Source organism: Stegastes partitus, unplaced genomic scaffold (genome assembly GCF_000690725.1).
Source record: "Stegastes partitus isolate 25-593 unplaced genomic scaffold, Stegastes_partitus-1.0.2 Scaffold307, whole genome shotgun sequence".
Lineage (NCBI taxonomy): Eukaryota > Metazoa > Chordata > Actinopteri > Pomacentridae > Stegastes > Stegastes partitus.
Genome location: NW_007578038.1, coordinates 408,824 through 422,990, shown reverse-complemented (window position 1 = coordinate 422,990; position 14,167 = coordinate 408,824). Strand labels below are relative to the sequence as shown.

Below are 14,167 nucleotides of genomic sequence, written 5' to 3'. Positions count from 1 at the left end.
CAAGCTAATTATTAGAAATGACTTGGCAGCTGGCTCCGAGCAACAACAAAACTCTTAATTAGAAAATGAGTTATGAGGACTAATTTAATGGAAACTTTCCTTTCAGAAGTGAGATTTATGAGCCGGGCGCACACGTTTACAATATTTACTAGCAGTTACAACCTAAGAGCTGATGTTTCTAATATTTTCTGTGACATTTAATAACCTGAGAGATGAAATATATGCGTTTTTTTGATGGTATTTATAGCCTGAAAGCAGGGGTTTGCTCATGTTTGGAGCAACAGTGTGAGATTTGAGGAGGTTTAGTGCTGTCTTTTCTAACAACTGACAAACCTGGTAGAGCATAAAAGTTGATTCTTGACCTTGGAAAAACTTCGCTCAAGGTCCGTATTCGAGCTTTTACTGGAACTTTTCTTTCTGAGTGAAAACCTTGCTGGCGTTGCAAAAGAAGACAACAGGACAGAACCACAAAGAAGGGGACACTGGGGTGAGGTTTGTCGAAGAAAATAACAGAAGTTTCTTATTTCTCTGAAGGTAATGCAGCACGATTCTTTTGGTAGGTGAAGCTCAGGGAAGTAAAAAAGTCCATTACATCATTTTTTTGGCTTAATATTAGCGACACACAGCACAAAGTCGCATGTTTCTGATTGATGAAAAGAACCCACTAAAAACTTTATTTTAAAAGTTTAAATACTAAACTGCCTATCAAGGGAACGACAGAAAATCTCTGGTTTTGGGGCGGGTTGAGGGGGGGTGCCAAACTGGGGAAATCAAAAATCAAGCAACCATTACCGGCCGCGCAACATGCTGGGAAAAAGTGTAAGAACGGGGCTTGATTGACATCTTGTTTTTTTTTTGTGTGCAACGAGTGGGCGAGGAGCCGAGCAGTGTGAATCAAGCTGTGGAGAAAAATACCTGTTTTTTTTTTTGTTTTTCCAGACATTTTAAAACTCTTTTCTCAATCAAAAGAACTGTACAATTTGATGAAGAACCAAACCCCCATCGACCCCTCACACACACACTCACGGTGCCAAAAATACCGACATTTGTTCTAATAATACCCCCCAAAATAGACTTTTGCTTAACTAGTTCAACACAACAAAATCAAACCCAGATATTCTTTTAGAAATAAAAACACATCCTAATGACACTTTGGGAGTCGTATGCTTGTTATCCTCCACCCATCCTACAGTGAGTTAAGCAGGAGAATATTTCAGACCTCCAGTTGTTTACACCCTCATACCGTCTCTCTCTCTCTCTTTTATCCTCCTCTCTGTGAAACTGTTTTCCTCTCTCTCTCCTTGCGTTAATCGGTGTCTGTATTGCAGACCGACTGCAGCTCACTTTGAAGCTGGTTACGTAAGGCTTCGCTCTGTCGCTGCTTCTTTCCAGCGTCCGCACACACACAAAACGGCAAACTCCGAACAGCAAACATGCAAAACAGATACAGGAGACGGACGGGTAGGGAGATGCACATGCGTTAATAGTGTTTGATGTGAAGACAAAAGGATTTTTTGGGAATATTAATACATGTGGTGTTTTGTGCAACAACTAAACTATATTTGCTGAAACAGAAGGAAAAGACAGATAAAGCAGGATAAGATTTGCCTTTCTTTGCTGTCCTGATACATGTTTTTTATTATTATTATAGATTTTTAACAAGGTAAAGGGAAAAAACTCATTTAGCGTTACTCACATAAAGTAACACACTTTACATGACTTTTAAAAAGAACAAACAAAAAAACTAACTTTACTTATTTCCTCCATGCAGAGAGTAATTAATTACACTAACTTCTATTACTTTTGCTCTGCAGCATCTTCTGTGATGTCATTTAATTAGTTAAGAGTATAATGTTAAACCTTACCACATATCAATAGATATCCCCATCCTAATAAAAACGACTAATGCGCAGTAGCTGTTTTATGCTCTTTCATAAAGTTTCAGCACAAAGTTGGCAAGCACAGTTGGTGAAAACCGACCCAAAGAGCCCAAATGTTGTGAGGACGAGGCTTCACTTGCATTTTCTAAGACAACGATCAACGGGACGCTGGCATCAAGCTGCGCTGCCACAAAGCAAAAGTAGCGCCTGTGATGTGATTACAGCAGCGTGTTACACACAAATGTAATGTGTTTACAGCAATAAGCTTGATAAGTGTTGAGATCTCCTGACTTCACTCACTCAACAAGTGAAGCGTCTCATTTTTCTATTTGTCAACAAAATAATTGTAATTGGACTTGAACATATAAATAACAGATCTTCCTTTATACGTTCTGAATGTTATTTTAGTATATTACATGTTGCACAACGACTCTTATTATATGTGTTTGCACCGAACTGGGAAACAATCAATTAGCTAAATCCAGTAGAACATGAGCCTATCATTATGAAAATTGCATGTTACATAAATGTTTGTTTGTCTACATGAATGGTTTCAAGTATGTTATAATGTAAAGACACCTACGCTTGGTCTTATGTGGTGTATTTAACTGTGTTGATGATGTTTTAGTGCTTAGACATTCATCAGGTTAAACTGATGTAGTCAAACAGGTAATTAAAGTGAAGCTCCTTGAAGGTTTAAGATAAAATCTGGGGAGTTTCTTTTATTTAGACTGGTTTTAACAACAGATATTTGACCATTTACAACTGGAAGAGCTCATTGAAGTTCGTTTGTGTGAGTGATGGGAAGTGTTGGTGGATTCTGCAGGTCAGATTTGTGCATATTTAGTGACTGTGGTGTCTGGTCAGAGGAGCTTTATCTGTTTCTTTAGAGGCAAAAGTTTCTGATGCGACAAAAGTGTTGATTGTGATTAAAAACAAAATTCTCACTGAAGTCTGGGTTTTTATTGTTGTTTTATTTTCCAGAATGCAGCACTTCATCTAATGGAAAAATGGAACAGAATACAGGAAGATTGACTAAAAATCGGTGGAAACACACTCGCAGCAGTAATCAGGAGCTATTGAAAGAGCCAAAGCCACACTAATCAGAGCCACGGCTCTCTTAACAGATGTTGCTCGCACAATCTAGTGCAGGTGCTTCAGGCTCGGCACGGGGGTTATGAATGGAAATGTGTGACTTTGAAACTTGTAGCTTGTTGAATATTTTGAGTCAGATGGGACCAAGTTTGCCTCAGATACCTGATCAGCACGACCACAGCAACAGCATAGTCCTGACAGTGAAGCACGGAGGTATTGTGATGCTGTGGAGCTGTACGGGTGGAAATGTGTTGAGGAAATGATATTTTTAGACAGCACGATGAAAGCTTGTGGATAGATCAAAATATCGACTGACAAGACGACTCCAACTATCCAAAGCACACTGCCAACCTCACACAGGAGGTTCTATAGAAGTAAAAAGTGATGTGGCCAAGTGTGTCACCTGACTTGAATTTAATAGAACACCTATTTTAAAAAGAGCAACGCAACCCCTGCAGTGAAGAGCAGCTAAAAAGAAAAAGTCTGTAAAGAATGGCGGAAAATTTCACTGAGGGTTAAGTGTGTCGTTGAAAATAAAGTTCAACATATGAAGTAATGGGAAAAATGATTTGAATCAGATTAACAAAAGGTGACTTTTTCTCGTGGTTTAATCATAGCAACTGGACTTGCTTGAGTTTCTTGAAGATAATAATAATAATTGATCAGATTTATACAGTGCTTTTTCTGGACACTCAAAGACGCTTTACACTGTCAATTATTCATTCACACACATTCATCCTGGTGGTGGTAGCTACGATTGTAGCCACAGCTGCCCTGGGGCAGACTGACAGAGGCGTGGCTGCCATTCTGCCCCTCCACCACCTCAAGCAATCCATTCATTCGCATTCACACCAGGCAAGGTGGGTGAAGTGTCTTGCCCAAGGACACAACGACCATGAAACAGGTTACAGGGCAGAATCGAACCGACGACCTTCCGATCACCGACCGACTCGATCTACCACCTGAGCCACAGCCTCCCCAGATGTTGCACCTCTCATCCAAGAGGCTTCTCACTGACTAGTTGGGATGTTCCAGATACTTATATTCTGTAGGAGCCATTAACACTTGAGTAGTAAGTCCAGTTGCTGCGATTAAACTACAAGAATGGATGACCGAGAATCTTCACACACAGTTCCTACTACTGATCCTGTATTTTTAACAGACTAAATCTATACTTTTTTTAAATATAGGATGATATTCCACATGTCTATCTTCACCTCTACTGTACACTGTACAGCATGTTTTGACGGACATCTATATCAGTACTTTGAACCGCACCATGCGGCGCCATTGTGCGATTCGATGCAGACACGAGCCCAAACACAAAAAGCGGCTTATCTCTTTGTGTTTATGGATATGAGCGAGCGTGCGTAAAAAAAAAAAAAAAAAAATATCTCTTTGTGTTTATGGATATGAGCGAGCGTGCGTAAAAAAAAAAAAAAAAAAAATGTTTATGTGCTGGCGCGAGAGTAAGTAGGTGTTGAGTAGCTCATTTAAGGAACGCGTGCCAGTGCGGTGTGATCTACGAGGAAACGGAAGCGGGCCTGACAGCTTGTGAGCGAGCGTCGACCATGAAAGATGGACGCTCGTTGGGAGCGAAAAAACGCTGCGAGTGTGTGCGTGAGATGGAGATAGAGGAAGAAAAGAATGAGAGAGAGAGAGAGAGAGAGGGACGGGGACACTGTCATTGTCCTAGAGCTAAAATATTGCAGCAGGAATGCAATGAATAACTCAATGGGAAGTGTGTGTGTGAGAGCAGGTTGTAGATGAGTAACAAGGATGAGTGAGATGTGACTGCCCCTCTGAGAGAGTCGCTCACCCACATTCCTTATTTCACGCATTGTAAGTACATGTTCTGGTGTGTGTGCGATACAGTAGTAAGATGTGCAGACGATCAAGCAGGCAGGCAAGCAGACACGCTGCTGCCAATCTTCTGCTTCATTATCACAGCTCCCTCAGCTGCTAAACTCAGCGTGTGTGTGTGTGAGTGTGTGTGTGTGTGTGTGTGTGTGTTGTGCGTGGGCAGGTCACAGATGAGTAACTGTGACTACACTATAAACAACTGTGAAGTCCGTTTTCAGATGAATGGCAGCTAAAATAGCATCCGGAGCGAAGCCGGCCGTCCTCTGAGGTGACGCTGCTTCAGACGGGCTCCGATGGAGTCGTCGTTAGTCGGCCCGTCACAATTAGTTTTCCGCCGCTCTCGTATCATTAAGCCTCCTCGATTTGCGCGACTGTTTATCAGACATTATTGTGGAGACACGAGGCAGAATCGAAGGCCCGGCAAACAAGAAATCATCTCTAATGTGGGCGAAAGTAATAAATCTAAAGCTAGAAAATATGTGTCTTTGTACAAGAAGTGTATCTACGTCAAGAACCAATCAAGTGATGCCTTTTCTGGCTTTATTTTGCGTTTCCTCTCGAGTCAAAACATTTGGTACGAGGACAACGGGGGGATTTTTCCTCATTCTCCCGCGTCCGTCTCACTTAATACACAGTAACCTTGCCTGTAGCCGAATCAGGTGAATAATAGGCTTTTTTTGGGGGATCCTTTCAAAGTAAGGGACAAAGACGGATGAGACTGCCGTGACGCCGGCCCGGCTTGTTCGAGGACACCGGCGGGAATACTGCAGCGCGCTAACAGCCTGGTGTTTCTACCGAAGGGCCGCGGCGGTACGGGAGGCTATATGAACCAATAAATTTTGATTTATTGCTTTCTCCTGTGAAGCCTGAAGTTTTGACTCTAATCTGCCAAACTGTTCACAACACACTTCTGCTTCTTTTTTGTTGAAGGTTTTAAAAGGGGGGGAAATAGTGACTGAGGTGAAGCTGCAAACTTTTAAAAGCACCTGCTTCAAATGTTATCAGGTCATTAAATGAGCCAATTGCTGGGTTGTTACCCAGGAAACTGAGGTCGGTGTCCAGTGTGGGACCATTAGCTTTAGACTTTTGTTTGGCTTTCATGGGCGGCAAAACTGATTGGTTATTTTTAGCCACCAAAGCGACTCGGTTAAGTTCAGGAAGAGACTGTGATGCTGACTTCACATGTGCTAAACTGTCCCCAAGTAGAAGTACACAGCAAACAGAACAATCTTATGTTCAACTAAATGACAGATTTACAAACTATTGATAGCAATGTTTAAGAGAGTTCAACAAGGAATTCAAGAGGATAAGAAAAATAGCACATTATGTTGTTGTCCTCAAAAGAACCTACCCCACAGTAGGTACTTTATTTCCCCTAAAAAAGGCCCTGAAATAGATTCCAGCAGTCAGACCATGCTGAAAGATTTGGGCCAAAATGGAAAACAGATTCTTATTGGCAGCCCACAGCAAGTCAACAGTATCTATGAACACATTTGAGGTTTTTATCGCTGCCTGTTGGTTTGGGCATGTTCTTCAGAGGGGATCATTTGTGTTTTTGCATTTTCATGTGAATGGAGACGTTTTGTTGAGAACAACTCTCCTTTAGAACATCCAGTACAAGCATGTCTCCAGACCTAAACCCTGTTAAGCATCTGTGGAGCATCCTCAAACGGATGGTTTCTCTAACATCTACCAGCTCCGTGATGTCTTCATGGAGGAGTGGAAGAGGATTCCAGTGGCAACCTGTGAAGCTCTGGACAACGCCATGCCCAAGAGGGTTAAAGGCAGTGCTGAAAAATAATGGTGGCCACACAAAATATTGACACTTAGGGCCAAATTTGGACACTTTCACTTAGGGGTGTACTCACTTTTGTTGCCAGCAGTTTAGACATGAATGGCTGTGTATTGAGTTATTTTGAGGGGACAGTAAATTTACACTGGTATACAAGCTGTACACTGACTACTTTAAAATGTAGCAAAGTGTCATTTCTTCAGTGTTGTCCCATGAAAAGATATAATAAAATATCTGCAGAAATGTGACATAGTGTATGTGTGGACTTGGGTTTAATGGGCTGCTGCCATTAAAAGTAAGGATTTAAAGTTGACTACATGTGGTGACCTGATCTGCAAATGCTTAGGACGCACGCTACATCGGCACAAACGTCTTTAACAGTGAATCCCTGGTTTAACTCCCAATGGGCCCACATCTTTAGGCGACTGCACATCATTCCTCTGCTCCTGTCTCTCTTCACTGTCTATTTAATCAAAGCGAAAACACCAACAAAAAAAAAAAAGTTAGTAAATCTACATATTTCAGAAGTGCCTGATAACTTTGGGATTATGCTGCCCATATATACTAATTTCAAATGCTCGAATTATTTATAAGACGCACGCACGCTCGTTTCTGCTCCCTCTCCGTCCTTGTTTTGGGCTATAAGAAGCAGAAGATCTGTTGTGCTTGAGTTGGCTTTGGCGTGCTTTAATCTCATTCTACATTCCTCTCTTGAGAATATATGCACATAAAAATGGATAAGATAGAAATATGCGTGGATGGTTTTGCAAATGTATTAGATGTATTTATATCTGTACACCAGAAGGGTGCTTTTTGACGCATCAACTGCTGGAATAAATAGAAGAAAAAAAAAAAAAAAACATCCTTGTAACTGTTTCCAGATTTTATGTTTTGGTCCTTCAAAGTTTATAACTGTGTCCATCCGCAGCTTCCACCCCGTCAGCCGTTCATGTGCAGCTCCTTACTGTAACTGGCCTTTCTTGTCATTTAAAATCACTTGTCAGTTTACATAAATGCATTTAAAAAAAAACTCGACTGCTGGCCTTTTTCCACAGTAGACATTCTGAATATTTCTAAATGTCACTTCTCCATCAAAGTCAACATATCCTACAGCTACGGGAGAAACACAAGACGGCATGATGTAGTAATTAAAAGCAAGTCTAGCCAAAGGGTCTACTGTATGGTGCCACATTAATCATCAATGAGACGGTAATGTGTGTTCTGGATAGAACATATTAGTAACATTTTTTTTTAATAATATTGAAATACTTTGATAATTAATGGCTCCATGTGAATGAGAAAGCAGTGGATCAATGGGAATGTAGCTATGACCCGCTGTTTTAAGATTTAATATCTCGACTTCATAAGTATTGCAGATATCCACAAAATAAAATCTTCCTAGTCAAGAAAGAACACTTCAGATATCTACAGTGGTATTATTTCTGTCCACAACTGTCGCTACAAGTGTCCATATTGCCAAATGACATCACTTTTGTGAGTTATGTGAATGGGGTCTCTTGTAGTAAATATCTACAATTCAGTAGATATCCAGAAATCACATTCTGGATATCCACAATTTAATTCTGACTAGTTGTAATTCCAATGTCAGATAGCTGCAGTTCTGGCTAGTCATAATTCCAGTTCAATATATATTTAATTCCCCTCATGACACCTACATTGTCCCTTCCTGAATATCTGAAATTAGGTTACATAACATTGTAGATCTCTCACCCTGGAATTAGTCAAAGTGTAATCATAGATATCTTGGATTAAGAGTTTTGACTAAGTGAAATAACGATGCAAAGATCTGTAGTTAGATATAGTTTGTATTTCATACATAGTGTGGCGCTGCAGTCGTAACCGCACATTACAAACTGTTTTACCAAGTCAGAACAACTTTCTAGTTATGTTGCTATAAACTCAAATGAAGCTATCATGCTAAACAAAAACCCATTGCTAATAGGCTCTTCCTATTTCACCGCATTTTCTAACAATCTTATCCCCCACAGCAGCCGACATTACCTTTCCCAACACTGTTCAAATACTTTGCTGGAACAACATCCAATGGGAAACAGTATGGACTAGCCATAGTGATGTTTGAAATACCTGGAACTATTTTAGTCAAAACGGAATTGCAGTTGTTTAGAGTCGTCAGAATGGTGTTTTAGATATGGTTAATAAAAACTCTGACTATTCAAAGTATGACTAAACGATGTTGTTGATATCTGTAGTTGTTATTTCAGGTGGCCGTCGCCATCTTGGCAGCACTTGACTCTGCCTAATTCCCGGCAAATCTGAAATTGAGCAAAGGGCTGGAACCTGAGTGACGCTGAAGCGGGCCAATGACTGTGACGGCGCCCAAATGTCACTCACTGCAACCAGGCCTTTAACTACGCATAATGCTGAGCCTTAATACAATTTAAATGGGTGAGTTATATAAAAATCCACCCGTGTAGAGATGTCATGAATGGAGAAAAATAGCTATAGAGACCAAAATAGTTTCTGTAAATATGTACATTTCTGCTTTTAAATTTAGAATTTTAACACATTCCTCTATAGACATTGACTTATTTTTGGATTCAGCCCCTAGTGGCCATTTGAGGAACTGTTTTTTACCACTTTGACAATGGCTACATATTTCTGCCTCAGAGTTTGCTGCTTAATTCAGACATCTGAAGATGCTAATGACAAGGCAAAGTCGCAAATACCTGTGTCAAATGTGAAGCATGACATTTCACATGCGGCGGCCTCATTGATTTATTTGAGGCTTTTTTTTTTTTAAATGCCCTCTCTCTCCCTCCATCTTTCTTTTCCTACAATTTATCTTTCCTTCCTTCTCCCTTTTTCCCAATACTGTTCCCCCTCTCCTTCTTTTTGTACACCATTTTTCTCTCCCTGTCAACTCGCTCTCCTTTTTCCAGTCTCTCGGTGCCTCGTTCTCAAGCCTCGGACTGAGAGCCCTGAGAAATATCGATCCAACCTGGCTGAAGGGGGGAGAATCAAGAAGGCAGGAAAGAAAAATAAAAAAAAATAGAAAGAAGGATTGAGAGGACAGGAGAGAATAGGATGCTGACACTGGGTTTTCAAAATAATGTGTGTATAAGAGAGACGGGAAAGAGGAGTGGTGGCTGTTTGTACAAAGTCTGGAGAATATGGAGGGAAATATGGGAGGTATAAGGAGGGTAAAAAAGCCTACAGATAAAGAGATGACAGAGGGAAAGAGACAGAGAGATTATGTGAATCAGAGAAGTAAACAGAGATGTAGAGAGTGGCGGGGAGGCAGAAGGAGTGACATTTACGGAGTGGTGATGATCGAGTAGGCATGAAGGTTAAAGCCATTTTCTCCCCATGAAGCCAGACGCACACACAAACGCATACTTGCGGGCTTATCTGTTCATGCGTTCATGCAGGCACCACATTGGATAAATATGTGCCTTGGAGCTGAATCTGAATTACCATACAATTACTGCTGAATTACTACGGCGCCGGATTTTAACCAGGATACAGTCATTACAAAATTAGGGATTACGAGGAAATTCTGCTGCTATCAACCAAGAATATTGAATGTAATTGGGGATAGCGAGGTTGCTGTTTCCATAAGGTGAACCAACACAGAAAAGAAATAGAATAATTACATGGGTCATATTGAATCCCTGGCGTGAAATCCTGCAACGTACTTTTTAATAAAGAGCAACCAAAGTCAACACATGGATCTACACCTGGTTGAGTATGAATCCATGTTTTCGCCCGATTCAAGCTAATGATGAGGTAAATAATCGGCAGCTTGGATTATAAATCACACGATTACTCACGGCTCCTGTTTAGCCATCAGCTTGTAAATTAAGCTTGAGGTTACTTTCCGGCACAAGCTACACAACAATAAAGACGACAGAAACAAGAAAAGCGGGACATTGGTTGCTATTCCTTAACTTCGCCATGAACTTGATGATGCTCAACGTTTCTTCTGTGGTAAAGGGCACTTGACTGGAGCAAGAAACCCAGCTGTGAAAACAAAGATAATAGGCCGACTCGAGTGTTACCGTTCCCACACATTGTTAAGATGTTGGGCAACACTGTGATGTGCTTCATTACTGTGTGGCTGCTGAATCGTTTGTTATGTTATGTGTGTTTGTGTGCGGCAACGCCGCAATTTCTGATCACCGGTTTGACTACCTAGGGCCCGATATGAGGTAACTCACTGAGGACGGGGGGGTTTCACTGCTGCACTTTGTCGACCTGTTGTTGACTTGATGGTAAATTTCCAGCCATTATATCAGTCTCCAACCGAGCTGCCCTACTTTACCTGTAGTTAAAGAAAACTAAGCTCCCTGGTGCTTAGGCCCGGCGGGCGGCCCGGGTTGCCTAACAGCAGCCCTGCTTATTATTTTTGATTCATCCAAAGATGCTCCGGTTCTCCTGTGCTGAGGTCCGTTTGTCACCCGGAGCAGCCGGTCCAGTGCTTTTATATAATCACATCGGGCACTGACTCACGTGGGATATTGACACACATCGCTCCGGTGACGCTAATGCCTCGGAGAATACCGAGTCAGCTGAAAAATACAATGACGTCATCAGCTGATCGACGATGACATTTGGTCAGCGATTCCAAGCGGCTACATTCATTATTTGTTGCAGCTCTAATCGGTGCACAGTTTTGATGCTGCAGAGAAACAACTGAGGAATTTAAAGCTGGATGTTTAATAAGTACTGGGTGTAAAAAGCAGACAGCTGAGGAACAGAATGGTACGAATACATCAGGTTAACTGTTAAGCAGCTATTGTCGGTTTCATTCTGATCACTGTGAAGGTTCAGAACTGAGAGCTGCAGGATTTGGGGTTTTGAAGCAGCTAATTCTGTCAGTCTGGGAAGCCAGTGTTAACATTTTGCTTCAGCAGCGACATCGCCGTCGTGCAGCTTGCCAGATTACCACTTTACCACCATTACCGGACTGAATGTCGTGACTACAATTATTCACAAAAATCACATTGAGATATCGCCCTCAAACTGTTTGGCCTTGTGTGTTTTTGTCTCTGTGCAGCTCCACTCAATTCCCAGTCTCAATAGCCTGATTCCCTCTGCTCCAAAGGTAATAGATTACTGAGGAGACCCTCACCCCATCCTCCATAATACACCCAGTCTGTCAGAACAGCGCCCACTGTTTACCTCCCCATGTAAAAGATAAGAAACATGTTCAGAAAAGCCTGCTTTTTAACCATTTTGACATTTGCAGCTTTGCCAGCAGAGCTGTGTGCGCCCTTTATTAGGCTAACCTTTGAAGAGCACACAGTCTTTATGTTGTCTGACATATGGGGAAGGTGGAGGAGGTAAAGGGAAACAAGAAAAATATGGTGGGAGGCTGTTGTGTTGAGCTATCAAAATGCCGACAGGCTCAGCTGCTCTGTTGCCATTTCATGTAGTATTTCATCTCTGAGGTAATCTCGCCGGTATATTGTCTTTCCTTGCCTTTGTCCATGAAAAACACAAAGGGATCAATCTGTGTTTGTGTGTTTAAACAGTCATTCAACCCGTGGGCTATTTCCGCTCTAAACAAAGGCTTGTTGGTGATCTGTGCAATAGCTTTCTAGTACGGTCCAAGATCACTGATGCCATTTATCCGTCCAGGTGGGCTTTGAACTCTTCATGCTGCTTTAACACCAAAGCAGTTTGCACTACATGTAACAGAAGGGCCTTCTTATCTGCACTCCTACATGCCCATGGTGTCAGATACAAAAGATAGCAGGTTAACAAGAGTGTCTGAGTGTTCACATGTCGCAGGAATGACTTGATCCATTGGTGGACTTCATCTGCTAGAAATCTAAATGTGCTGATTTTGTATTTTATCAGATTTCTCTATTTTCTGTCATTATGAATTGAACTGTTGGTCACCTGAAGGTCTGGGAAGCTGTGATCTGTACAGAACATAATCATCCATTGCAACCTCATGTGGACGTTTGTGCTAATTTCAGTGGCAGTGAGCGACTTTTGCTGTGTTCTTCATTGGCAATAATGGCACATACTCTTAAAAAAACTGACTTCAAACACATTCTTATTCAATGACCAGCTGAAAACAAGTGAGACGGGATTACAAGCTAGAAATACTACAATTGTATTCTTGTGATAATAGTGTTTTGTCTTCATTTCGTAATAAAAAACACCACAATGCTTATATGTCACAAGGTAAAAGCTGCACAATTAGAGCTACAAAACATTAGCCACCACAACCGCCGTCATACCCGACCAAGCTAGGCTGCAGCAAAAACACCCCGGAGAATTCACTAAAGGTGCAAATTAATTCAACATTTCATTTGTAAGAAGAAAAATGTATTATAGGCTGAAAAATTCCATAGAGTCACATTAAGTAAGTGAAGACGAAGAGAGAAAAAAAAAAAGTGCATAAGACTGCAAATGTCTCAAATATGACATGATACTTGATACCATCCACTACAAATGGTTTAACACTCACTTTGGGGATTGCCTCGGCAAACAGCAGTATCAGCATGTCTTTATGAAAGAGCCTGAATGTCTTTTGAGGACTGGTCCGGGAGCCCCGGACACAAAGGAGCCGAGCTTGTTTGGAGCTGACCCTTTACTATCCTTCCCTCCCTGCCTCCATCTAAATCCTTCTCCTGCTCTCGGGCCAGCCTTGTAAGAGCTTATTCCACCGCGGGCTGCAGCGCTGGGACATTACTAACCAGTGAGCAGATGAAGCAGAGCCACTAATGCTGACGGAGTGGAAACACTAAGGGAGTGCCGAGACGGAGCGTTGGGAGTAATTTAGGTCAAAGGACCAGCAGGGACACCAAGATGCAGACACACATATATATATTTTTTTTTTCTGTGTGTGTTCTTTTTCATCTGTTCTCATGCACGTCAGCTGCGCCCATTCCATTAAAGGAAAAGTCCGCTCTTAAATGCAACCACCGAGTTATGAAACCATCGGAGATTTTCCATTAATGCTAATTTGTCTCAGTGAGGTCTTCTAAAATGGGAGTGAAATCCTGTTAAACATGAAAAAAAATAAAGGAGACTTGTGGGAAATAAGGCCGAGCTGACAGCAGCGGTAGAGCAGAATACGTGTTATTTTAATGCTTTCGGACAGTTCAATTGCCATCTCTCTCTCTCAATCCACCTTATCTCCCCCGAGCTACATCATAGCAAAAACACCGACAGTGTGATGTGTTGTGTCACCAAGAGACTAACCCTGTCGCTGCTGCGTTTACTGTAAAATCAAGTGGCTCTGATTAGATGGTTTTGTTAGAAAAAAAGAAGAAGCTTTGATTAGGAATGAAAAGTTAAATAGAGTTTAATGGAAAAAATACTCCTTGCAGAAGTTTACTATCCTAAATATGGTTCATCTTATGTCCACAGAGCACTTTTTAATCCTTTACTGGCCACTTTTAAGCTCGACAACTGAACTAAGCCTAAATAACGCACTAAATCTTTAGTTGATGTTCAACATATAAATCTGTCTAAAAAGTTTTTTCCATGTTCCAGGGTGAGCGTACACTTCTGTTTGTTTATACAGGTAAATAAAGAC

At 41.4% G+C, this 14,167-nt stretch overlaps 1 protein-coding gene across 6 annotated transcripts in view; it reads right to left on the bottom strand.

Moving 5' to 3' along the window:
* nlgn2a (neuroligin 2a) overlaps positions 1–14,167 on the bottom strand; it is a 199,706-nt gene that overhangs the window by 93,142 nt on the left and 92,397 nt on the right. The window contains exon 2 of one of the 6 annotated variants that reach the window (XM_008283343.1): positions 11,914–11,929. The exons of the other annotated variants lie outside the window; for them this stretch is intronic. Coding sequence (XP_008281565.1) covers positions 11,914–11,929 — 16 coding nt within the window. The remainder of the gene's footprint in view (positions 1–11,913; positions 11,930–14,167) is intronic. 6 annotated transcript variants of the gene reach the window in all.